The 27,962-nt window shown below is 42.2% G+C and overlaps 1 protein-coding gene across 4 annotated transcripts; it reads right to left on the bottom strand.

Moving 5' to 3' along the window:
• Positions 1 to 27,962, bottom strand: LOC115180332 (probable assembly chaperone of rpl4). 4 transcript variants are annotated; one of them, XM_029742354.1, is made up of 10 exons: positions 27,495 to 27,955; positions 25,186 to 25,295; positions 24,697 to 25,051; positions 24,368 to 24,483; positions 24,154 to 24,277; positions 23,416 to 23,523; positions 23,288 to 23,356; positions 13,509 to 13,628; positions 5,528 to 5,718; positions 1 to 917 (listed from the first exon to the last, which is right to left on the bottom strand). In XM_029742354.1, exons 3-9 carry the CDS (start codon positions 24,721 to 24,723, stop codon positions 5,569 to 5,571), a joined length of 714 nt encoding a protein of 237 aa, XP_029598214.1. In that variant the 5' UTR covers positions 24,724 to 25,051; positions 25,186 to 25,295; positions 27,495 to 27,955; the 3' UTR covers positions 1 to 917; positions 5,528 to 5,568. The 4 variants fall into 4 exon arrangements, with proteins under 4 accessions (XP_029598214.1, XP_029598221.1, XP_029598206.1 ...); XM_029742361.1 differs by lacking the exon at positions 1 to 917 and having other exon boundaries at positions 3,900 to 5,718; positions 23,416 to 23,520; positions 27,495 to 27,956; XM_029742346.1 differs by lacking the exon at positions 1 to 917 and having other exon boundaries at positions 3,900 to 5,718; positions 27,495 to 27,952.

Below are 27,962 nucleotides of genomic sequence, written 5' to 3'. Positions count from 1 at the left end.
TCTGTTCTGTATTAGTTCTTTATTTTAGCAGGTCACATTCAGAATGGAATCTCTTTCTAAAGTGAGCCTGGGTCATGAAGGGAAGCAAACATTCACCTCATTATTACAACATGTATCCCAAAAAGTATGAGATTGAGAGGAGAAAAATAGAGAAAATTAACAGCATTGAAGTTGTTTTTTATCTGGTTCATTCCAGGACAATGGAAACAAAGCTTGAGTCGACATGTCAATCAATCTTTTCTAATACAGAAAACAATTCAGCACTAATATGACAGAGAGAGAGGTCATATGATTCTGGGAAACTCAGGGTTGAACAGGAGAAAGGCACTTCTGAGAACACAATACAGACAATATCTAGATAGAGTGAAACTCAGAGAAAACTCAAGGGCCCATTCATCCTCTCTCAAGGGCCCATCAACAGTCGCAACTCTGCTGCTTTCAAACAAAGTGTTGCATCTGGTCTAGTTTGTGAGGTGTACAGAGATAGGTAAGAGGTCTTTATAAACTACATTTCTATAAACTTTACCTTTATTTAATGTCCGAGTTAATAGTGTACTATAAAAGTAGACAGGGGTATGCGGTCTAAATGTCTTTTACACACTTTATTTTGCCCGTGCATTTCCCCACCTGTCACAGAAAAATGCATTGGAAATATAGGGAGCACTACTTTATTCACCACGAACGTCTCTCAGCGTGCACTAACCAACTTTTTTACCACTAGATCACTTGTAGAGAGAAACGGTGTGGTCAATGCTCGATGGCTTCCTCCTCCTCATCGTCACTACTGGGCTCAAAGTCTTCATCCAGGGCAGGGTCTGTTTCCCTTCCTCCCCCTCTGTCTCATCCCCCAGTTCCACCAGGAGCTGCTCTATCTGCTCCAGAATGGGGCCGTCATCACAGCGCAACTTCACATACAGCTGGAGAGAGACACACACACACACACACACACACACACACACACACACACAGAAATAAACATTTGTTACACACACACAGAAATAAACATTTGTTACATACATACACGTTTCCACTAGGACTTAATGTGACTTCTACCAAATGCCTCTTTCCCGGTGTATTGGGCTCAGTGAAATACGCTGTGAGCGGGACCTTTATAAAAGCCTATTGTAGAGGGGACCGGTAGATTTCCCTGTGTGTAATATTCTCTCTGCCTGAGTGGAAGCACTGGACTGATAACAGAACACACTATCACACACATACGCTACAGCAATCACAACACAGAAACAGACAGGCACACACACTGATTAATTCCTTTTGCTCCAATATGAAACTTCTCCTCTAGTCCACAGTGATGGAGATAAGCAGATCTGGGAATCTTGGCTGAACTACATTAGTCTACTTCATCCACGCACGCACGCATGCACACACACCAGCGTTTCTGTATCCGTAATTGCCGGCTTTTGGCCGATAAAAAAAAAATGATTTGCTGGCCAAATTGACAGGGAGAATATACAATCCCATTGCAAGATAATGCTTTTTATACATTGATGGAAATATTAGATGGAAATACATTTGACCGTCATGCTTATTGGTCTATAGGTTAATTTGCTACATTGTGTGGAATTAAATTGGGCCGTGTGTATTTTCATTAGTCCTTGTGTATCTTATTTATCAAACATGCCCCACAGCATATAGAGTCTATTTCCCCGTCAAGTGCATAGGCAATGGTAGGCAGGCTAGCAGCCCATCATTACCTACCACTTTGCAATGTGAGCTGGAGGCAGAATGCATTTTGAACACATATACTTAATTGTTTGAAACCTGAACGTTTTACTTCCTATTATGAGGCATGTCTTACCTTGCTTCAAGGTAGCCTAGGCAAAATCTGACCATAGAAACATGGTGACAATTATTTTATAAAGACTTCCTCATATGCCATTGAAACCAACATTTCTTTCCTGTTCCATTGGTTTTCAACTTTCTTTTGTTGTCCAGAAGCAAAAGTCACAATCCTAGTCATATTAGTAAGCCTTCCTAGTTGTTGCATCTTTAGATCCCCCCTCATTCTACGTTTCTAACTTTTCATCTGTCACATGAGAAGTTAAGTTAATTGAATACTCACTTTACATACAGTTGAAGTCGGAAGTTTACATACACTTAGGTTGGTGTCATTAAAACTCGTTTTCAACCACTCCACAAATGTATTGTTAACAAACTATAGTTTTGGCAAGTCGGTTAGGACATCTACTTTGTGCATGACACAAGTAATTTTTCCAACAATGTTTTCAGACAGATTTCACTTATAATTCACTGTATCACAATTCCAGTGGGTCAGAAGTTTACATACACTAAGTTGACTATGCCTTTAAACAGCTTGGAAAATTCCAGAATATTCTTTCATGGCTTTAGAAGCTTCTGATAGGTTAATTGACATCATTTGAGTCAATTGGAGGTGCACCTGTGGATGTATTTCAAGGCCTACCTTCAAACTCAGTGCCTCTTTGCTTGACATCATGGGAAAATCAAAAGAAATCCAAGACCTCAGAAAAAGAATTGTAGACCTTCACAAGTCTGGTTCATCCTTGGGAGCAATTTACAAACGCCTGAAGGTACCACGTTCATCTGTACAAACAATAGTACGCAAGTATAAACACCATGGGACCACACAGCCGTCATACCACTCAGGAAGGAGACGCGTTCTGTCTCCTAGAGATGAATGTACTTTGGTGCGAAAAGTGCAAATCAATCCCAGAACAACTGCAAAGGACCTTGTGAAGATGCTGGAGGAAATAGGTACAAAGTATCTATATCCACAGTAAAACGAGTCCTATATCGACATAACCTGAAAGGCCGCTCAGCAAGGAAGAAGCCACTGCTCCAAAACCGCCATAAAAAAGGCAGACTACGGTTTGCAACTGCACATGGGGACAAAGATCGTACTTTTTGGAGAAATGTCCTCTGGTCTGCTGAAACATAAATAGAACTGTTTGGCCATAATGACCATCATTATGTTTAGAGGAAAAGGGGGAGGCTTGCAAGCTGAAGAACACCACCCCAACCCTGAAGCACAGGGGTGGCAGCATCATGTTGTGGGGGTGCTTTGCTGCAGGAGGGACTGGTGCACTTCATAAAATAGATGGCCTCATGAGGATGGAAAATTATGTGGATATATTGAAGCAACATCTCAAGACATCAGTCAGGAAGTTAAAGCTTGGTCGCAAATGGGTCTTCCAAATGGACAATGACCCCAAGCATACTTCCAAAGTTGTGGCAAAATGGCTTAAGGACAACAAAGTCAAGGTATTGGAGTGGCCATCACAAAGCCCTGACCTCAATCCTATAGAAAATGTATGGGCAGAACTGAAAAAGTGTGTGCGAGCAAGGAGGCCAACAAACCTGACTCAGTTACACCAGCTCTGTCAGTAGGAATGGGCCAAAATTCACCCAACTTATTGTGGGAAGCTTGTGGAAGGCTACCCGAAACATTTGACCCAAGTTAAACAATTTAAAGGCAATGCTACCAAATACTAATTTAGTGTATGTAAACTTCTGACCCACTGGGAATGTGATGAAAGAAATATAAGCTGAAATAATTCATTCTCTACACTATTATTCTGACATTTCACATTCTTAAAATAAAGTGGTGATCCTAACTAACCTAAAACGGTGTTTTTACTAGGATTAAATGTCAAGAATTGTGAAAAACTGAGTTTGTATTTGACTAAGGTATATGTGAACTTCTGACCTCAACGGTATATAGTACACATACTGTATTCTTGACATAGCTCATCCTGTATAACTACTGCTGTACATACCTTTTCCTACGTATATATTGCCATGCTGTCTATACACACACACACCACTTATTTATATTGAGGACTTTGACATTGCTCATTCTGATATTTCCAGTCAGGTCAGCTTTCTTCATTTTTTGTTGCTTCTTATTTGTTTCAGTATTGTACTATTGGACACTTACCGCACTTATGGCTCTAAAAACATAAGAACTTCGCTCCACATGCTTTAACATCTGCTAATCTGCATATGGCGACAAACTTTAATTTGATATGGACCCACACGCATCATTTGCACTGTTTAGAATGGTGTTTTCCTACAAATCACATTTTAGCAAATGTTTGAAAATGAAATTTTATTGGCTGCTTCACGAGTTGCATGTTCTGTTAAGATGAATTACCCGGACCCCAAAAGTGTTCTACCTGGAACCAAAAAGGGTTCTCCTATGGGGACAACCGAATAACCCTTTTTTCAGAGTGTACTCTTAAACACTCACCTGGCTCAACCCTCTCATCCTACATTCTGCTTCTATAAAGCCTTAAAGGTCCTTGAGAAATGTTGAGAGGTGAGTGTTGTACACAAACAACACTCACTCTCCTCGCTCTTCATCTGTCATTCCTCTCCTCTCCCTCCTGTTAGTGAACTAAATAGCTAACAAAATGACTACATGGACTATCAGAGTTGACCCTCTTATCTATGCACACTCACATGGCCCTACACACTTACACTCCAACACACATACAGTACACACCCACTCCATAATTTGCTCGCATATTTATATTGACTCTATACACACACACACACACACACCCTCTCACATACAATCATCATATACACGGCTGCTACTCTGTTTATCCTATATCCTTGTGCCTAGTTACCTTACCCCTATACATATCTACCTTTATCGATCCAGTCTCTCTGCACATTGTAAATATGTTACTGGAACTGGCCCTGTATAATATATTTTGTATTTCTTGTGTTTTTGTTCTTGTTAATTGCATTGTTGGGTTTAGAGGTTGCAAGAAAGCCATTTCACTCTAGTTGTGCATGTGACATTGAAACTTCATCCATCTCTCAATGCTCACTCCTCTCAAGAACTCCGCAACACTACAGAATCTATTCTGTATTAGTTCTTTCTTTTAGCAGGTCACATTCAGAATGGAATCTTTTCTAAAGTGAGCCTGGGTCATGAAGGGAAGTAAACATTCACCTCATTATTACAACATGAATCAAAAAAATATGCAGATTGAGAAAAAAAGACAACATTGAAGTTGTTTTTTTATCTGGTTCATTCCAGAACAATGGAAACAAAGCTTGAGTCGACATGTCAATCACACCTTTCAAATACAGAAAACAATTCAGCACTAATATGACAGAGAGAGGTGTCATATGATTCTGGGAAACTCAGGGTTGAACAGCAGAAAGGCACTTCTGAGAACACAATACCGACAATATCTAGCGAGAGAGCGCGTCAGAGAAAACTCAACGACCCATCGACTGTCGCACTCGCAACTGCTGCTTTCAAACAGTGTTGCATCTGGTCTAGTTTGTGAGGTGTACAGAGATAGGTAAGAGGTCTTAGTAAACTACATTTCTATAAACTTTACCTTTATTTAATGTCCGTGTTAATAGTGCACTATAAAAGTAGAGAGTTGAATGCAGTCTAAACACCATTTACCCTGTTTTTTTTTTATTTACGCACCTATCACAGAAAAAGACATTGGAAACGTGGGGAGCATTACTTTATTCACCGCAAACGTCTCTCAGCGTTACCAACCTACTGTTTTACCACTACATCACTGGTAGAGAGGGGTGTGGTCAATGTTCCATGGCACCCTCATCCTCACTGTAGAGCTCAAAGTCTTCATCCAGGGCAGGGTCTGTGTCCCCCTCCTCCGTCTCACCCCCCAGCAGCTGCTCCATGTGCTCCAGTATGGGTCCGTCGTCACAGCGCAACTTCACGTATAGCTAGCGAGCGAGAGAGAGACACAGTTTGTTATATACATGCACATTTCCACCACGACTTATTGTGAAAAATGCCTCTTTCCTGGTGTATTGGGCTCAGCAGAACAAGGAAAACAGATAGAGCAGAGAGAAATCCTATCTCACATACACAGTATTGCTGTTGTTATCTCAGTGAAATGTGCTGTGAAGCAGGACCATTACAAAAGCCTATTGTAGAGGGGACCAGTAGATTTCCCGGTGTATAAAACTCTCTGCCTGAGTGGAAGCACTGGACTGATAACAGAACGGAACTCACCACCACACACACTACAGCACACATACACACACTGATTCATTCCTTTTGTTCGAAACAACTTCTCCTCTAGTGAGGGAGATAAGCAGGTCTGAGAATCTGGGCTGAACTGCATTATTCTGTCTCATCCATGCACGCACGCACGTGCACACAAAGTACAAACAGCAGCAGGAACAGATCACCTTCACACTTACAGTGTAACCCTGCCAAAATAGTTTGTGTGTGCGTACGTGCATGCGTTTGTGTCACCCCAGGAACAGTCTCCAAGCAGTAGGCCATGACTGAAGATGCTTGGCCCCCTAGGAGCTCATTTGGAGACAGTTGATGTCCTTCATTTTCAAGCTGATCAATTGAGTAGCATGGCATATCGATAAAATGTACTTATTCAACAAAAGCTGTGACGTTTATGGAATGCTCATTTAAAAAAGGAACGTATCTGCCTGGATAGTATGATTTTTCACTGCGATAGCCGTTAGTTAAATGAACAGTGTTATATATTAGAGAAGAGTGCTGAGCTCAGCAAAGCCACACAATCAATTAAACACATTACTCATTTAGAGTAATGCAAGTTTCCCTCCCTCCTTTCACAGGTTGGCTGCTCTGTGTATGTGAGAGTGTGTTTGTGTCTCTCTCTTTCACAGGTTGGCTGCTCTGTGTGGTGTGGTGTGTATGTGTGAGAGTGTGTTTGTGTCTCTCTTTCACTGGTCAGCTGGTCTGTGTGTGTTCATCACGGGTCAGCAGGTTCTCTGGTCTAATCCAAGAAGCTTTCCCTCAAAGCCTGGCGTCTCTGAGGCACATCTGGCCACTGCCACACGTACGCACACCCAATGACACGTCTTTCTTAAGCCGTTGTGACAGGGGGTGAGGGTGTTGACCTATGAAGAGAGAGGAGGGAAATTAACCCTTTAATTATCTCACCCTCTCTCTCTCTCTCTCTCCTTCCTCTTTCTCTCCCCTCCTCCCCTCTCCTCACGCTCCAGATCCCTACAGCTTTCCTTGAGGTTCAGGTTGATTAAGTGTACATACAATAAATGGCACATATCTCATAAAAAGAGCAGCAGAAATTGTGAAAGTGAGAGTCGATGTGCCCTTGAGGCAAAATGAATGATAGACTTACTTTCCTTCTTTCTTTGGGTGAATCTAATAGAGATCAAGGACTTTCTCCTCACCTCCCTCTAAATCACAATCCCCCTTTCCTATCTCAGCTCCTCTCAAACTTCCTACAAATCTCTCCTGCTGTGTCTCCACTCCCGCCATCCTTCACCCCCTCTCTTTTCCTCCTGACCCACACTTCACCCCCTCTCTTTCTCCCCCCCGCCTTCTCTCTCTGCTCCACAAGTGACCTTCCTGTCTGTGTGACAGATCACTGCTCAAACTCCAACCTAGAAACACACACCCACACACACACTCTCAGGAGATGAGGAGAGCAGGGTAGGGAATGATGTGAGAGGTGGAGTGTAGGGGAGTAGAGGGCTGAGGGATGGTGTGGTATGGTTAACAGCAGAGGAGGTGAAATCAATAGTAAAATCATCAGAGAGAGAGGCAGTATTGTGTGTGTGTGTGTGTGTATGTGTATATAAATGAGTGTGTGTGGGAAGGAGCAAGTGGAGGTCAAGCGTTTTACTCTTTGATGAGCTAGAGGCGATCCCTTAGGGTATGGATGGCTTGGAGGGTATGTGTGTGATGTAATTTTAATGCTGTGGTTGAAAAGCGTGAGTGAACTCCAGGAGTGGTGAAGTGTTAATAATGTGTGTGTCAGGGTTTCTGTTAGGAAAATGTGGCGCCGGACATTTAACCGGCAGCATTTTAATTTAACGGACATTTGAGAGATTTACCTTGACCTATATGCATTGGGTGCGCAACCTGATTAGGGCGTCAACCCACGGTGCTCAGAGTGACAGAACTCACGTTTAGATAATGGTTACTCAGAACATGCAAGTCAAGGATGCAAATGGTGTGCGTCCATCTTACCGAATTCCGATGAGCAATTTGAAGATGTTAGAATAACTGCCACATATACTTGTCCTCAGCCAACAAGAAGAGTAACAAACAGAAAAATCACTAGCCTATGTCAATCTACTATCCCCCATAGTGGAAAAAGTTTACCTTTTCTATTGGTCAGCTTGTTGAGAAAGAAATAGCCTATTCCAAACAGACTCTGGGACAGTTGTGGGACAATATATCCCAAATTCATACAACCAGTAGGCCTTGGCTACATAAAAAAAAAAAAAAAATGTATAAGCAATGAGGCTGATGCAACAAATCAGAACGTTGATAAACTATTAATTCTTTACATTATAAGCACAGCAATGTGCACAAGGCTACTCGCGAATGTACGCTCCATAATGCAATTAGCGGTAGACGCTGTTGTCAAAACCACACCGCACGTGAGTGGTTTCATGTGACAAGAGATGAAAAATATGAATTAGAAATTTAGAAAGAGGGGAGATCTAAAGATGCAAAAACTACCACGAGTTGCTAATATGACAATGAAATAAATAATTGCCTCCACGTTTCTACGGTCGGTTTTTACTTTGAAGCGTGGTAAGACATGCCTCATCATATGAAGTAAAATGTTCAGAGTTTCAAACAATGAAGTATGTTTTCAAAATGCATACTGCTTCCAGCTCATTGCAAAGTGATGTGTGACGCGCTGAAGCCTGCCTAAAGTTGCCTACATGCACTTGAATGGCGAATAGGAAGCAAGCTTCAATTAGGCCTACCAGTTGAGAAATAAAAATAGTGGTCCTAGCTCTTTTTAAAATTGTGGATTTAGAATTGTTTTAGAATGATTGGGCTTATAAAAGCACGTTTCACTCCAGCAGCAACGAATGAGCTGTTTGAGAAGCTGTAGCAGCAGCTCTCGCACTGTCTGACAGATTTTCCTCTCATAGGTTCTGTGTATGCTGTGAGCATGTGATAAACATAACGACTAACAAAAGTACACGCGCGCCAATTTAATTCCACTACATTATGCAAATTAACCTATAGACCGTTAAGCATGAGTGGTCAAATGTGTTTACATCGACTGGTATTTCATAAAAGCAATATTTTGCCATGGGATTTTTTTTCTTCTCCTGGACAGTTTTATTTAAAGGCTTAAAAATAGATATTTTATGCCAAAAGCCGGCTTTTGTCAGCTAACAGAAACACTGGTGTGTGCACGTATGTGTGTACGACTCCCCTAGAGAGAGATAAATTGCCAAAGACATGTACTGTTCACACCACTACCTGTGTGTGTGTGTGTGTGTGTGTGTGTGTGTGTGTGCGCGCATGGTGTTCATGCCTGTGTCCTGTGACAAACATACAAATTGCATACAGCTATTTGTGGCTTTATAAGGGGCTATGAGTTTACAGCTCCTCTTCTCTCCTCTAAGAGGGGTTAAGGGATGGTTGGTGGGGTGTCAAGGTCAACCATCATCCAACCCCCTTGTAAACTTCCATGAGAGGGAGCCGAAGAGAAACAGGGTCTGTCTCTTTAGAAGTAACGTGGCGAAGCACATTCATCAGAGGGGAAATGAATAATGGAGATATTTCTAACGAACATAATCAAATGTGCACAGACACATACACAGGCACAGACATGCACAAATGTAATTAAATATGCACACTCACACAAACAGTGCTAACAACATAATTAAGTATGCTAGAAGTGGACTTGTGTCTAAACAAGCCAGTATGTAGTAGGCCTCATTAACATGTTCAGTGTTTCTGACTAACTTTGAGACTGAACACTTTAATAATTAACACCACGCTCACAAACACTGGTCTGTTATGAGGGAAGACTCTCATACACACACTTGTGATGCACGGGTTGAAACTAACCCACAGTCCCCGTGGTTATATCCGTGGGGTGGGCAGGTTTATGGTCATGAAATATTGTGTGGATTAAGGGTGGGTGGGTGGCAGACGGGCGGGTTGAATAAAGAGAAAAATCCATAAATGTATAATTATTGTGCAATTCATAGCTATAGGTTACATTGGGGTTTTCCTTTAATTATTTGTATCTGACGTCAGTGCGTAAGCCTAAGCTTCAGGGCCTAACTGTACAGGCACCAAATACACAGCAATTGCCAAATGCTTTTGGGAACACCGGCAGTAGATTTTACGTCGGGCCACTGAGGCAAAAAGGACAATGTCGGAGTATAATTCAATAAGAGAAAAGCTGCGAAATGGAGTTTAAAATAAAGAGAAGGGAGGACCAGAAAAGTAATACATGGGAAAGATGATGTGTGATGATTGTGAGGAGCTATACAAATGACAGTCACAAGACTGGGACTTCAAATATGTCAAGGGACCTGTACTGTTCAGATGGGTTAAATGGAATAGGAACTGAAATCTGGACATTAACTGTGGGTCTATAACCTCTCGCATAGTCTTAATATTAACTCCTGAAGAATTAAGCAGTTCTCGCAGTAAAATTATACACCAAATGTAAATTGACTTGGAAAGAGCAGTGGAGAAATATTATTTATTTATCTTGAAAGAATGAATGCGCGGTTAGGGACCGTCTGTAAAGGTCCTATCTTTATCAGCATCAAAAAAGCTGATAGTATTTCAACCACATAAAATATGCATCCAAGCCCAAACTGAATCTCATCAGAAACATGTTGGGTTGTTTTCACAGCTTTTAACTCCCTTAAAACTAGGGATGCAAGGGTACACAGTACGTTATCGAACCGTTTGGTACGCCCCCTACGGCTCAATACACACACGTGAACCGTGGAATTACGGTATACCTGTCATTTTCCTATAATTTCCAAAACTTGCTTATTGGGCTGCAGACTACATGCACATTGTACATTCAGATCCACCAAACCAGACAGGCAGCTTGTGGCCGTTAGGTGGCTCCTGAGGGCTGACAAACTTTACTCCACAGCAATGGCTCAAAATGTGGCAACCGCAGTGACAGCAACCCCCTCCCCTCAAACAACCAATGGACAATTTGCAATGGCATCTCAGTAGGAAACCTCCCTAATGGGGCCCCATGAAGAGAATGGAAACTAAAAATAATATTGTGTCAGCTCCAACGTGACAATGGCAAGACAGAGAATAGCAACGCAGTCTTTCAAATCAGCTGTGTGGGAACATTTTGGATTCAGCGTTCAATACGATGATGAGGGTAAGAAGACCGTAAACAAACAAAGTACAGTCTGCAAGCATTGCTTTGCCACTGTCGGCTACTCGAGTGGAAACACTTCTAACATGATGTGTCATTTACGTGGCCATCACCTGGCCGTATCCCTTGCAGGTGGAGCTGGAGCAAGGAGCTTCCACTCGTTAGCGAAAACACAACAATCTCTCGCTGCTGCCTTCCAACAACAATTTGCGATAAATTCAAAAAAGCACAAAGAAATAACGAAAGCAGTGGGAGTATTCATAGCCAAAGATTTGCAGCCCTAGTCGGTGGTTACTGACTCCGGATTTCGTCACCTGATACATTTTTTTTACCGCATTACAATGTCCCCTCCTGTACACATTTCAGCAGCGAAGTAATTCCCAAACTCTATGAAACATCACAGAGAGAAATTGAAAAGGAATTGACACAGACACCCTCTCCACTGATAGTTGGACCTCCAGAGCAACTCAAAGCTACCTCACTGTGACGGTTCACTATGTACTGGAAGCTACCTCACTGTGACGGTTCACTATGTACTGGAAGCTACCTCACTGTGACGGTTCACTATGTACTGGAAGCTACCTCACTGTGACAGTTCACTATGTACTGGAAGCTACCTCACTGTGACGGTTCACTATGTACTGGAAGCTGCCTCACTGTGACGGTTCACTATGTACTGGAAGCTACCTCACTGTGACGGTTCACTAGGTACTGGAAGCTACCTCACTGTGACGGTTCACTATGTACTGGAAGCTACCTCACTGTGACAGTTCACTATGTACTGGAAGCTACCTCACTGTGACGGTTCACTATGTACTGGAAGCTACCTCACTGTGACGGTTCACTATGTACTGGAAGCTACCTCACTGTGACGGTTCACTATGTACTGGAAGCTACCTCACTGTGACGGTTCACTATGTACTGGAAGCTACCTCACTGACGGTTCACTATGTACTGGAAGCTACCTCACTGACGGTTCACTATGTACTGGAAGCTACCTCACTGTGACGGTTCACTATGTACTGGAAGCTACCTCACTGTGACGGTTCACTATGTACTGGAAGCTACCTCACTGTGACGGTTCACTATGTACTGGAAGCTACCTCACTGTGACGGTTCACTATGTACTGGAAGCTACCTCACTGTGACGGTTCACTATGTACTGGAAGCTACCTCACTGTGACGGTTCACTATGTACTGGAAGCTACCTCACTGTGACGGTTCACTATGTACTGGAAGCTACCTCACTGTGACGGTTCACTATGTACTGGAAGCTACCTCACTGTGACGGTTCACTATGTACTGGAAGCTACCTCACTGTGACGGTTCACTATGTACTGGAAGCTACCTCACTGACGGTTCACTATGTACTGGATTGGGAGATGAAGAGCTACGTGTTGCCAACTCGTCCCCTTTATGAGTCATACAAGCGCACACTTTTCTTAAATATAAAGATGCCGAAACCGTACCCCACAAACGGTGATACATACCGAACCGTGGGCCCACTGTAAAATGTTGGTAATTTGGACATTTTGCACAGAAAATCGTTCCCATTTTTTAGGGTTATTTCTGCGCAGAGAAACAGAGATGAAAGAGAACTTTACCGATGTCAGCTAGATTGAAGCATTCATTCTATCGATGTATACATACATATTTTCTGTTGAGCAAGGGTTTATTTTGTTTTCTAAGGCAACAAGTAAATTACAAAAGCTGCATGTATCTAATTATAGACAAGTTGAGTAACAAATAGCTTAACAAAATGTTGGAAAGCAGAAACATATGCCCATCTAAAAATAAATCCTGCACCCCCAGTTAAAAAAATGGTTCCAGCATCTCTGACTGTACAGGACATTTTCTATATTAGCGGTCAGATGCGAGCTTTAGATTTCCACTTTATCACATAGTTTGGTGGTTGCGGATGGCTTATTAGCAATTGCGGTGGGGTTGAACAAACAGCTGACCTGCGCATAACTAAAACACAAACACGGAGTCTTGTCTAACTAACCTTGTGGGGACACACAATTCAGTCCCATTCAAAATCCTATTTCCCCTAACCTTAACCCCAAAACCGAACCTTAACCTTAAAGATTAACCCTAGCTCCTAAAAGTAATTCTAACCTTAACCCTAAACCTTTTGTTTGTTTACTATTCATCGACACACACACACACACACACACACACACACACACACACACACACACTTCATAGGACTCTCCATATAGAGTGTAACAAAATTCTAAATTAAGGTAGGGTTAACATTTCAGAATCACTGCCAGCAGTGAAGCTCTGTATCATACATGTGTATTACTGACTGTACAAGCTGACAGTACAATATTGACCAAACAGACTGACATCAATACATGGCCTCATCAGTGTGTGTACCTTCTTGGCTTTGGTCAGGTAAGATCTGGCTGCCTCCTTCAACGCTTCACGCTCCTCATCGCTCTCCTCCCTTGTTCTCTCCATCTGCAGGTAACACACCCAGCCTGAGAGATACCACACCTGTGAGTGAGTGAGTGAGTGAGTGAGTGAGTAAGAAAGGTGGATTTTATTAAGTGAGCTCAGCTGTGACAGGGGAAACACATTTAACGGTCTAGTCTGCATGAAATCTGTACCTGGAACTGTGACAAACAGGCTTTACACACGCACGCACACACACACATACACACACACACACACACACACACACCGGAGGCACTTATTGAAATGCTCACGGCATCCTCATGAGCTGCCACTATGGTAACGAGCTGGGCCTGTGCCGCTGCAGTTTGTCTTCGAACTTTCGTCTCCATCCGTCAATCTGACAGCGCTGTCACACACACACACACCAACAGACTAAAGGACAAAACACAGCTACACACATTGCATTCCTTCTCACCTACACTACCGGTTGTATTCTCTCTCCCTCATACCAATAGTGTACACACCCACATTAAACACACCCTACATAGTTTACCCTCACCCTTCCACCTACAACACACAGCACACTTGTACTTCAGAAACATGTGTGTATCTCATCTGAGGACAAGGATCAGCCACCTACACTTCCTGCAGAAGCAGGACATTAACATTCCCCTCGTTTACTATTCATTTTACAACAGAAAACAACAGCGACCTCCACCTCTATCAGCAGACCCATTACATGCATGCACGCACGCACTCATGAAGACAAGAGGCTTGAAGGCTGAACATAACTTTATGCCTTTTGAATGATTATACAATTATTAGAAGCATCCTCTTCATGACCTGATCTACAACTCCGTAACTGAAGTTGAGCATAGCGGTTTCAGAACTTTTGAATACTGACCTGTGTGTGTGTGTCTAGATCTGGGTAATTACTTCAATCAGAATGTCTTTGCTTCCTCAAAGAACCTTCATTAGAATAAGTCTCTTTGAAAGTGTTTATGAAATATGGTCTGTTTTGCTTGTATTTATGGTTGTATTAAACTAAGCACACACACACACACACCACTCGTCTCAGCAAATGAACGAGCCAGCTAATTAAGAACATCAGAGAATCCACTCAACACCCACACGTTACTCTCTTAATGATAAGTCTACAGTAAGTACTGTAATTTCCGGACTATTAAGCGCACCTGAATATAAGCCGCACCCACTGAATTAAAAAAATTTTTTTATTTTGAACATAAATAAGCCGCACATGTCTATAAGCCGCAGGTGCCTACCGGTACATTGAAACAAATTAACTTTACACAGGCTTTAACGAAACACGGCTTGTAACAAAAAATAAAAAATTAGCAGTAAGCTTTAGTTGTCTTTTTGCACTGAGTCAATTCCTCACTCTGCTGTTTCCAACGTCTTATCATCGACTCATTAAGACCAAGCTCCTGTGCAGCAGCTCTATTTCCTTTTCCAACAGCCAGATCAATCGCCTTCAACTTGAAAGCTGCATCATATGCATTTCTCCGTGTCTTTGCCATGATGATGGTGACAAAATAACTACCGTAATCAGAATGATGGGAAGTTTGAGAGCGCTCGATTTAATCTAAACAGTAAACAAAAAAGTTGTTTGACCTTAACCCGTTCGGCAATTTTATTGGTCTAATGAAAGCTTCATGCCGCCAAAAAACTGAGCACGTCACAGAATGTGTTTTTTTGGAGAAAAAAAATTTGAAAGCGGGAAAAATCCATATATTAGCCGCGTCATTATTTAAGCCGCGAGGTTCAAAGCCTGGGAAAAAAGTTGCGGCTTATAGTCCGGATTTTACGGTAGGTGTCAATCAGTCCTCTTGGACGAAACAACAGTCATGGATACCATTTGGTTCTAGAGAGTATTTGTAGTTTTAACAAGGTCTATGTAAAGACGTCTAAGTCAGAATTCTACTGTTGCCAAAAATGTTGCCAAAGTACTACTTTGTACAGCGAGTTAGGTACCACCACCTTGACTCCTGGCAGCTGTTTGCGTCCATTAACAATGCATGAGTTACCGAGGTGAGTGACTTATCAAAAAGAATGGTTAGCATAAATACAGTTTGAGCTGTGGATAGAGGGTTTAGAGTAGGTTGTGTCATCGTCATGTTGAGTTGTGTTATACAGGTTATTCTGATGGTGCTCGAGAACACTACTGACAAAACATACGCTTTACTGTATATTCACAGGAGTTCAAACTGTGTGCGTGTGTATATATATATGTAAGTGTTTCTGCTTAGAGCAGGTGTCTCCTGAATGAGTTCAAAGGTTCAGCAAGTGACTGCTCTCAATCTGTCAGCTGAGGTGTGTAGGAGGAAGGGTGAGAAAGAATGAGCACACTGCAGTTAGGTTGTCACACACACCTCTTGCAGGAATACCAATATGGCTCTGGAGCAGAGAGAACTGAACAGATTCTGCAGGTGTGGGTCCTGCTCACTTCACACACACAAAACTGCCCCAGAATCTTTCCACATGTCTATTTTCAAAGGATAAAGGTAAAAACATGAACAACTTCATAGTTAAGAACACTATAACAATGGAAGAAAATGCAACATATTCTACAAGAACCAATATCACTCCCTAAAAACACAACCCTATGGAACAATCCTTGGATAGCTTTTCAGAATTCACAGATAAAATGGTCCACATTGAAAACTAAAGGCATAGAAACTGTAAATGACGGTAATAGGAAATAAATGTATTTCCACGACAGAATTAAAAAGCAATTTTAAACTGACCAATGTAGATATTTTCAAATGCATGTACCTTAAAAGTTTTATATCAAGAAATGTTTATTTAAAATATTTTGGACATCAGAGCAATCTTGAGGGAATCCCATTTGAGTCAAAAAAGAAAATTCATATGATAGGTAAAGTATACCAAAAAAAACAAAAAATAATGTATACAAAACCTTGCAGAGAGCATATCCAACTGACAATCTCTTAGAAAAAAGAAAAAAAAACTATTGGAAGACTTAAAAATAACTGATATTGGCACAAGATGGCCGGAATGTTGGAACATAACTAACAGAATTACAGTGCACGAAAATGTACGCTTAACCCAGTATAAACTAAAGTATAGAATGTATTATACAAGAGACAAAATGTATAAATTCTACATCACAACGGCAGAGTCATGTCTTAAGAGTAAAACTAATAATGACTCAATAACCCATGCCTTCTGGGAATGGGGAAGTCCAAAAGTTATGGGGAGAGTTAGAAAGTTGGCTGTCAGAAGTATTCATGTAAATTAACTTTTAATCAGTCTGTCTGCATACTGTATTTCAAGACTTGGCATATGAGGGTGCAGTGAGATACCCAATGGGTTGGACAATACTTTTCTCATCAATCATCTTGAAAAAACTTACACTTAAAACTGGAAATCAACCAATCCCTCGTTAACACAATGGAAAAGGTAAAATGCTTTATTGTCTAAATGTTGAAAGTATGTGGGCGACGGAGAGAAACAAAATGGTGCAGTTGAGGCCATGTGGCAGAGAGAGTGACGCGGGTACTGGAGATGGGGGTGTGAGCAGGTGGGCCTGGGCAGGGGTGATGTTGTTGATGTTTGTGTGCGTCTGTATGCTGTCATTTGTATGTGGATGTTTTGTATTGTAAAAAATAAAAAAACTGACATCATGACTCACCTGCACCACCTCGTCATCTTCCTCTAGTAGACCCTCCAACACATCTTCTGCTGTCATTAAAAAAAAAAACACACACAAACCATAATTTCTGTTGTTCATTATACATCAAGCACATCCTGCTCCTAGCCTGAGTGGCTGTGTGTGTGGAGGCAGAGAGAGCGAGGTGTTTCCTGTCACACACACATCTCGCTCTTTCTGCTGCCCTAATCAACGGATGTGATCAGCGAGTCTGATTAGACTCTCAGAACCCAGTGATCCGTTGACACGGTCGTCAATAGCAACAAGACAGCTTACACAGTCATCAATACACAACGAAGCTAATCTCATGATTACTATCAATAATCAGTCAATATCGCTCCTTTCCAATACTCCTTGACCTCAACAACCAATACAGAACTGGTCATGGTCAATAGTTATAGTCCTTATCACTGGACCTGATCACCAGTCCACGCCCTCCTGTCCTGATGATTCCAGACTAGTTCACCTTGCTCCTCCTACGATCGCACGCATCTCTTCAAAGAGTTACCTGTCCCATTTTCTTCTTCCCTCTTGCACTTTTTATCATCACTTGTGTATGCGAGAGACGAAGTGTGTGCGTGTGTGTGTTAATTAATTGTGGCGCTGATTACCTGCTGAGAGGTATTAACTCTTGACGCACGCCAAGGATAGGGGGCGCTACAGCGATTTCTGAAAAAAACACGTCCCCATTTTAAACGGCCTCCTACTCAAACTCAGAAGCTAGGATATGCATATAATTAGTAGATATGGATAGAAAACACCCGAAAGTTTCTAAAACTGTTTGAATGGTGTCTGAGTATAACAGAACTCATATGGCAGTCAAAACCCCGAGACAGTTTCTAACAGGATGTGGAAATCTGATTTGCGGACTCAACTTCAGCACTTTGCCTATAAATCACACCGTGAGTTATGGTTCATTGAGCACTTCCTATGGCTTCCACTAGATGTCCCCAGTCTTTACAAAGTGGTTTGAGTCTTCTACAGTACAAACTGACCGAAAGAGAGGCTGTTGATCTTGGTCACATTACCATTATGACGCGGGCACCCCTGGCTACCCTCCCCTTTCGAAACGTTTTGAAAGACAATGCAACCGTCCCCCTTGAATATTATTGAAGCTCTGGTTGAAAAAGGCCCTAAAGATTTATGTTATACAACGTTTGACATGTTTGAACGAACTTAAATATTATTTTTTTTGCACTTTCGTGATGAGAAGTCCCGCGGACGACGGTACATTTGGAGTAGCCTTCAGAATGCGCTAACAAGAATAAGCTATTGGGACATAAATTATTAACTTTTTCGAACAAAACTAGATTTGTTGTGGACCTGGGATTCCTGGAAGTGCCTTCTGATGAAGATAATCAAAGGTAAGGGAATATTTACAATAGTATACAAGATTAGATTTGATATTTGATTGTTCCAAGATGGCACCGACCTGTATCCCTAGCCTATTTTTCTGAGTATAGCATCCCCTTTTATTGCAAAGTGTGATTTCCCAGTAAAGTTATTTTTAAATCTGGCAATGCTTTCACGAGATGTTAATCTATAATTCTTTGAATGACAATATTAAATTTTAAAAATGTTTTCGAATAGTAATTTAGTAAATTGTAGTGCTGATTCACCGGATGCATTTGAGGGAAAATAGTTTCTCAACGTCACGCGCCGATGTAAAATGCCGTTTTTATATATAAATATGAACTTTATCGAACAACAGAATGCATGTATTGTGTAACATGATGTCCTAGGAGTGTCATCTGATGAAGATTGTCAAAGGTTAGTGCTGCTTTTAGCTGTTTTTTGGTTATTTGTGATGCATGTGGTTGGTCGGAAAATGGCTATGTGGCTACTTTTACGATATACTCCTCTAACATAATCTAATGTTTTGCTTTTGCTGTAAAGTCTTTTTGAAATCGGACAACGTGGTTCGATTCAGGAGAGGTGTATCTATAAAACGATATAAAATAGTCCTATATTTGAGAAGAAAAAAATTATTACATTTTGTTATGAATATGGCGATATGATTTTTTGCTGGATGTTGATACCGCATGCGGGACGAGCATTCCAAGAGGATATTATTAAGTTTGATTAATTAACACATTCTGATTAGAGGGAAATCAACATCTCATTCCTGATGGTCTACAGAGTACATGTTTTGTATTAGAGCGGATGTTGATCAATAAACTATTTAGCCGATGTAGTTAAACACTGAACTATCTGTGTTAGTTCCAGACCTCCAAGGAGCCAACCACTGAGTAACAGCTTACTAGAAAACAGACATCAACTCACGACAGACAGACATTCCCCTGACAACAACCCATGATGACGACAACAACAACAACTCAACTCTAAGATTGGTTGTCATGACACTACCTCTTGTAAGGACAAAATATTATTCCTGTGTGAACTGCTGAGTACCTTTACCTGTTTATATGGTCTTTATATAGATGTACCTCCTGCATTATTCACTTAGTTGAAATACAGTGATTGTCATTCACAGTTGCTTTGGTTTTCCTGCATCTCTGTCTCTGAAACAGTGTGTGTGTGTGTGTGTGTGTGTGTGTGTGTGTGTGTGTGTGTGTGTGTGTGTGTGTGTGTGTGTGTGTGTGTGTGACAGCTCTCCTGACTATTGTAGTCATTTGTCTTGTCCCTATCCATGCGCTGCACTCACATAAAATGGTGCTGTTCAGCAACGTTGCCTGCAGATTACTCAACAGCAACAACAAATATACACACGAAACGTGTCGTCCCCTTTGCTTCAGGACCAGTTAGAAACCACCCTCCTGGGAGTAGCTCATTTATAACTCTATGTGTCTATGTGTAGCCGTGAGCAAGCTTGTGTGTGTTTGTAGTGTCTTTATTAGTGTCTATTCAGTCAGACTCCCGTACCTTTGTAACCTCCTGTCATATGAGTGAAAAACAAAGTGATTAATTTGACACTTGGAATTTACCTAAAAAGGTCCAATGTAGCATTTTAATTTATTTTTTTTAATCTCAATATCAAATCATTTCTGGGTAACAATTAAGTACCTTACTGTGATTATTTTTAACCATTTTAATTGAAAACAAACTGAAATAGCTTCTTAGAAAATAGCAAAGTTTCAAGCAAGAATTTAGCTAGGACTGTCTGGGACTGGTCTGAGTGGGGAGGGGAAAACTGAAAACTCTGTTATTGGCAGTGAGGTTTGGAACTCTTACTGGTCTATTAACTCATTTACCTCCTGGTGATGTCACCAGGTAGGCCAAAACTGCATCCCACCAAAACAGGCTGATGTTTTAGGCGGCCTATTCAAACAGCTCTTACACTAAAAGGGCATTACGATAATTTTCACGGTATTATTCCAACCTCAGTGTGGAAATACACTTAGTGGACAGATTATTAGGTGCACCCTGTTCACAAAAGAATTGTAAAATGGTTCACTCCTACAGACAGTGAGTCACGTGGCTGTGGTTTGCTATATAAAGCACGCAGACAGGCATTGAGGCATTTAGATACTGTTCGATTGAACGTTAGAATGGGCAAAATGAGTGACGTAAGTGATTGAGTGTGGTTTGATCGTCAGCGCCAGGCGCACCGGTTCCAGGATCTCAGAAACGGCCAGCCTCCTGGGCTTTTCACGTACGAACAGCTCATTGATGAGAGGTCGAGAATGGCAAGAATCGTGCAAGCTAACAGGCGGGCCATAAACATGCAAATGGTGATATACAATAAACATGTGCTATGGTGATATACAATAAAACAAACAGGCCTAGCCTTCATATACACTGAACAAAAATAACAGCGCAACATGTAGTGATGGAAATAACACAAAAAGCTTATTTCTCTCAAATTTTGTGCACAAATTTGTTTACATCCTTCTTGTGAGCCTTTTCTCCTTTCTCAAGATAATCCATCAACCTGGCAGGTGTGGCATATCAAGTAGCTGATTAAACAGCATGATTATAACACAGGTGCACCTTGTGCTGGGGACAATAAAAGGTCACTCTAAAATGTGCTGTTTTGTCACGCAACACAATGCCACAGAACTTGCAATTGTCATGCTGACTGCAGGAATGTCCACCAGAGGTATTTCCAGATAACTCCACTCTTCTGGGAAGGCTTACCACTAGATGTTGGAACATTGCTACAGGGACTTGCTTCCATTTAACCACAAGAGCATTACTGAGGTTGGGCACTGATGTTGGCGATTAGGCCTGGATCGCAGTCTGAGTTCCAATTCATCTCAATGGTGTTAGATGGGGTTGAGGTCCGGGCTCTGTGCAGGCCAGTCAAGGTCAGGGCTCTGTGCAGGCCAGTCAAATTCTTTCACACCGATCTCGACAAACCATTTCTGTATGGACCTCGCTTTCTGCACAGGGGCACTGTCGTGCTGAAGACAAATTTGGAAGTACAGAATCGTCTAGAATGTCATTGTATGCTGTAGCATTAACATTTCCCTTCAATGGAACTAAGGGGCCTAGCCCGAACCATGAAAAACAGCCCCAGACCATTATTCCTCCTCCAAACTTTACAGTTGGCACTATGAATTCGGGCAGGTAGCGTTCTCTTGGCATCAGCCAAACCCAGATTTGTCAGACGGACTGCCAGATGGTGGAGCGTGAGAGAACGCGTTTCCACTGCTCCAGAGCCGAATGGCAGCGAGCTTTATGGAAACCCATTTCATGAAGCTCCCAACGAACAGTTATTGTGCTGACGTTGCTTCCAGAGGCGGTTTGGAACTCGGTAGTGAGTGTTGCAACCGAGGACAGGCAATTTTTATGCACTATGCACTTCAGCACTCGATGGTCCCGTTCTTTGAGCTTGTGTGGCCTACCACTTTGCGGCTGAGCAGTTGTTGTTCGTTCTACTTCACAATAACAGCACTTACGTGCTTCTACACCTGCATTGCTTGCTGTTTGGGGTTTTAGGCTGGGTTTCTGTACAGCACTTTGTGACATCAGCTGATGTAAGAAGGGCTTTATAAATACATTTGTTTGATTGATTGACTTACAGTTGACCAGGGCAGCTCTAGCAGGGCAGACATTTTATGAACTTGTTGGAAAGGTAGCATCCTATGACGGTGCCACGTGTCACTGAGCTCTTCAGTAAGGCCATTGTACTGCCAATGTTTGTCTATGGAGATTGCATGGATGTGTGTTCGATTTTATACACCTGTCAGCAACGTGTGTGGCTGAAAAAGCCGAATCCACTAATTTGAGGTCCACATACCTTTGTATATATAGTGTATTTTTGGAATGTTCGTTCAAATCACAACTGAGTTTTTATTTCAGCTGTTCAGAAATATCAAATTGGTTGAGGGTTCAGAAAAGGGTGAGTAAAGCATAGAGTAAATAGAAAAACTTGAATGTGTAAAATAACACGTGCAGAACATAGTTACGAGAAAGAAGTTTACAGAGGGATGGGACAGGGGTGAGAAATCCGTATTCGTAGCCAATTATATTTGACCCTGGTTGTAACCACGGTCTTCCTCTCCCTTGTTCCCTCTCTGCTCTACTTGGGTCAAATGCTTCTTGTCCGTTGTTTAACAACGGATTCCCTATTCGATTCTGATGTGTGTTGTTGTTGTTTGAAAACTGCGATGTTAATGACTTGCCTCTGGGTTTTACCACTGCTGTGTTGAAACTTTTTTTTAACAATAGAAGACTAAAATAGTCTGTTATTCTAGCTCTGAGTTATCTTGTCCTGCATCTCCAGTCATCTGCTGCTTCCATATTGTTGTTATCGTGGTGAATGTTTCTAAGCTCACAGCCATCTTCATCCTCATCTCCTCAATTGTATCTGATTCTTCAATAGATGCACTGAGCCTGTAGTGTGTGTGTGTGGCTTGCTGACACATGCAGGATGATGAAGACAAACAATGTGTCAGACACACACACACACCTTTCCACCCCTCTCCCTCCAGATCATTTCTAAAGCCCTCTATCCTCTCATCTCCGTTCCTCCCTCCGTTTACCTCGCTCTCTGGGTAAAGACCACTCCTCTATTATTGAAGATGATCTCTGGCAAAGATAAAGAATACAGAGCACTGGCCTTTTCACAGAGAAAGCTCATCCTACACACACATACTCCTACCTCGTACTCTTCTGCCTCTATGAGGAGTTTGGCCGTGGTGATGCGGGATTCATACGGTGGGATGTCACTCTGGAAGGGGAACAACACCAGTTAGAGATTCTGTGAGTGAGTGTGTGTGTGTCTCTCACCTGTGTGTGTTCCTCCTCTATGTCCTCTCTGCTGGGTGGAGCGTCACTCTGTTTCAGGGCAGGTAGCCACGCATCCACACTCCTCCTCAGGTACTCCCTCTCCTCCTCCTACACACACACACACACACACACACACACACACACAAAATCAGACATCTGCTCCCCTGAACTGTCAAATCAACTCCATCTGGTTAGACCCACAGTGCCATCTGGTGGCTGGAGGAGATATCAAAAGTAACCTTGAGAACACCTGCAGTATTCCAAAACTCGTCCCCTCTTTGAAATGTTAGTCATTTAGGAGTAAGTCCCTAGCTAGCTATTATTGTTGCTCCCTAAAGATTAAGGCTTGCCAAAGAATTGGAGGCCTGTCTCATTGCAGTGCTAGGACTAGCAGATTATCGTAAAATTGTATGGCAAATGCTCTGATTGTTCAGTTATAGACCATTTTTCTCTCTCCCCTTATCACTTTCTTTTGCTCGCTCTCTCCCCATCTTTCCTCCTCCTCTTTGTCAGATGTGATCCCTGTGCCCAAATGTATCTGCTTCATAACTAATTCTGCATTAATATCTGTCATAAGCTGATTAATGTGTGTATGTCTAGCTCAGCAGATTAATGGCATATGATTACATTTTCTCACATTAATTAACTCTGATCACTGCTTTAACAAGATGATAACTTAGCGGGAGACGTACCGGCCTCTGATTTATAGTCATACAGTGTGTGTGTGTGTATACTGACCTGGTTCTTCTCTGTATTGAACAGGTAGCTGGCCATCAGCTGTAGAGCCTCTGGGTTGTCAGGGTGATAGGTCAACACTCTCTCTATGGCCTCTCGACACTGATCTCCTGCCCTGTCCTCCATACTACACAAAAACGCACACACACAAATCTGTGAATTCAATACACAACAGGCCTTTCAGGTAACAAAAATGTATATATGATTTTTGTGTTACCTGAGGTCAGTGAAGTAGATCTCTGCCACAGAACAGTAGGCCACACACACGTCTCTGGCTGTCAGGATCTCTGACCCCGAGTCCTGGAGTGGGGAGGCTCCTGCCTCAGCTCCTGCCTGGGGTGACAGGGGAATGGTTGAGGTAGAAGTTGTCAGCATCTGTGGCTGCCAGTTTGTGACTGTCAGTTTATGATACAGTCAGTTTGTGACAGTCAGTAGAAGTGTTCAGACTGAAGCAACAGCTCCTCCTAGTGCTCTGTGTTAGACATGCATTCAACAAGATCCATAATATGTGTGTGTGTGTGTGTGTGTGTGTGTGTACACACTCACTGTGGCTTGTGCGTGTTTCTCCAGCATACACAGTAGTATCTGTATTCCTTTGGTGTAGTATTGCACAGCCTCCTGGCCAGTGTGTATCTACCCTAGAGACATGTATTTACTATGACCTTCATTAGGACTCAACTGCACCGCACGCAGAAACACTTAGAGCTGGGGTTAAGGAACACACACGCATGTGCACGCACACAGTGAAGGATATTTCCTTGGCCCTCTGTGTGTCTCCCAGTTCAGAGTGGATGTGTCCTAGCAGGTCCAGGGTAAGGAGGTTGTCAGGCTCCACCTCTAGTGCTCGCTGACAGAACCTCCCCGCCATCTCAAACTCCAAACTGTCCATACACTCCTCAGTCTGAAACACAACACAGGACAGATGTTAGTGGGAAGCGTGTGTGGCAAACTCCAAACTTTCCGCACACTCCTTACTCCATCTGAAACAGGATAAAGAGAGAGTATGTCTGGAGTGTTTGTGTGTCTGTGTTCTACCTTCTCCAATAGTTGTTCTACAGTATATTTCTCAGCCGTTTTTTTCTTAGCTTTCTCCTGCATCTTCAGCTTCATTCCGTCTTGAGGTGACAGACCTGCCAGTCCAGAGCCTGTTGCAACACAGTCCCTATTGTCAACAATAGCCTACATAAGTCTGGCTACAGTTACTGTAGCTAGCTAGCAAGTTAGATCGCTAGGTAGGTTGTTCTTTCCAGAGCGGACTAGAGAGCTACAGTGCCTTCAGAAAGTATTCACACCCCTCGACTTTTTCCACATTTTGTTGTGTTACAGCCGGAATAGAAAATTGATTAAATTGCAATTTTTTGGTCATTGGCCTACACACAATACCCCCATAATGTCAAAGTGGAATGATATTTTTCAAAATATAAAATGAAAATCTGAAAAGTCTTGAGTCAATAAGTATTCAACCCCTTTGTTATGACAGGCCTAAAGTTCAGGAGTAAAAATGTCCTTAACAAGTCACATAAATAGTTGCATGGATTCACTCTGTGACCAATAATAGTGTTTAAAATGATTTTTGAATGACTACCTCATCCCTGTGCCCCACACCTACAATTATCTGTAAGGTCATTTAGTCGAGCAGTGAAAATCAAACACAGATTCAACCACAAAGACTAGGGAGGTTTTCCAATGCCTCACAAAGAAAGGTAAAACAAAAAGCAGACATTGAATATCCCTTTGAGCATGGTGAAGTTATTAATTACACTTTGGATGGTGTATCGATACACCCAGTCACTACAACGATACAGGCGTCCTTCCTAACTCAGTTGCTGTAGAGGAAGGAAACCGCTTGAGGCCAATGGAGGCTTTAAAACGGTTTTACTTGGTTTAATAGTGGTGGCTGCATCATGTTATGGGTATGCTTGTAGTTGTTAAGGACTGGGGAGTTTTTCAGGATAAAAAAGAAACAAAGGAGCTAAGCACAGGCAAAGTCCTAGGGGAAAACCTGGTTCAGAATGCTATCCACCAGACACCGGGAGATGAATTCCCCTTTCAGCAGGACAATAACCCAAAACATAAGGACAAATCTACACTGGGGTTGCTTACCAAGAAGACAGTGGCCAAGTTACAGTTTTGACTTAAATCTACATGAAAATCTATGGCAAGACCTGCAAATGGTTGTCTAGCAAAGATGAACAACCATTTCGGCAGAACATTAATATTTTTTTAAAGAATAATGGGCAAATGTTGCACAATCCAGGTGTGGAAAGCACTTAGACTTACCCAGAAAGACTCACAGCTGTAATCACTGACAAATGTTTTCACTTTGTCAATATGGGGTATCTCTGGGTAGTAAGTTGGTCTGTTGACATCCCTCTAGTGGTGTGGGGGCTGTGCTTTGGCAAAGTCGGTGGAGTTATATCCTGCCTGGTTGGCCTTGTCCGGTGGTATCGTCGGAAGGGGCCACAGTGTCCCCTGACCCCCCCGCTGTCTCAGCCTCCAGGATCTATGCTGCAATAGTCTATGTGCTGGGGGCTAGGGTCAGTCTGTTATATCTGGTGTAATTCTCCTGTCTTATCTGGTGTCCTGTGTGAATTTAAGTATGCTCCCTCTAATTCTCGCTCTCTCTCCCTCCCCTCCAGAGTACCCGAGCCTTAGGACCATGCCTCAGGACTACCTGGCCTGATGACTCCTGGCTGTCCCCAGTCCACATGGTCGTGCTGCTGCTCCAGTTTCAACTGTTCTGCCTGTGGCTATGGAGCCCTGACCTGTTCACCGGACGTGCTACTCTACCTTGTCCCGGACCTGCTGTTTTCGACTCTCTCTACCACACCTGCTGTCTCAACCTCTGAATGTTCGGCTACGAAAAGCCAACTGACATTTATTCCTGAGGTACTGACCTGTGGTCTACAACCACTGTGATTATTATTTGACCTGGCCAAGTACTCTAATAATCTCCACCCGGCACAGCCAGAAGAGGACTGGCCACCCCTCAGAGCCTGGTTCCTCTCTCAGGTTTCTTCCTAGGTTCCTGCCTTTCTAGGGAGTTTTTCCTAGCCACCGTGCTTCTACATCTGCATTGTTTGCTGTTTGGGGTTTTAGTATAAGCACTTAGAGACATCTGCTGATGTAAAATGGGCTTTAAATACATTTGATTTGGTATTGTGTTTAGATGGGTAAGGAAAAATAAAATATTTTATCCATTTTGAATTCCGGCTGTAAGACAACAAAATATGAAATATATCAACCGGTATGAATACTTTCTGAAGGCACTGTAGCTATCACACAGGGACAACACTAGTTGTCCTTTATAGCGATCTAGCTAACGCGTTAGACACGTCACATACCTCCGTTAGAGTACGGCTCTTTCCTCTTGGCTTTGCTCTTCTTTTTGCCCTTGGGTTGGCCTCCCATTACAACAAGAACGATTTGTAATCAACTTCTATCATTTATGTTAGAATCACTGTAAAAAAAAATAATATGGAGATAAATGAGTCCACGCGTAGGGTGTAAGTGCTCATGCTCAGTACTGTTAACCCAGCAGCTACGGAGCATGATAGTGGACAAACAGTTCCAGTCCCAATGAATGACAGTAAGAAGTCGCTGTTTGAGAATGCCAAAGGCAATCGATTTGATGTTGCGTCTCATTTGTTATATACAACCTTAATTAGTTGAGTCTTTGATCAAAATATTTGATGTTACGTTTCCTTGTGCCTCATTTATTATATACAACCTGAATTAGTTGAGTCTTTCATCAAATGCCATTGATAAAGTATTGAACCAAACGTCACGGAGGTAACGTAGACAGAAAATAG

This window comes from Salmo trutta, chromosome 3 (genome assembly GCF_901001165.1).
Source record: "Salmo trutta chromosome 3, fSalTru1.1, whole genome shotgun sequence".
Classification (NCBI taxonomy): Eukaryota; Metazoa; Chordata; class Actinopteri; order Salmoniformes; family Salmonidae; genus Salmo; species Salmo trutta.
Note: the sequence above shows the minus strand (reverse complement) of the source record. Positions and strands in the feature narration are given on the sequence as shown.

Coding starts and splice junctions, on each gene's coding strand:
- LOC115180332 (XM_029742354.1), bottom strand. CDS start 24,723: ATGCTGGAGAAACACGCACAAGCCACA. Junction 24,484..24,696: donor AGAAACACGCACAAGCCACA/GTGAGTGTGTAC, acceptor CTGTCACCCCAG/GCAGGAGCTGAGGCAGGAGC. Junction 5,719..13,508: donor ACCTGACCAAAGCCAAGAAG/GTACACACACTG, acceptor CTCGCTCGCTAG/CTATACGTGAAGTTGCGCTG.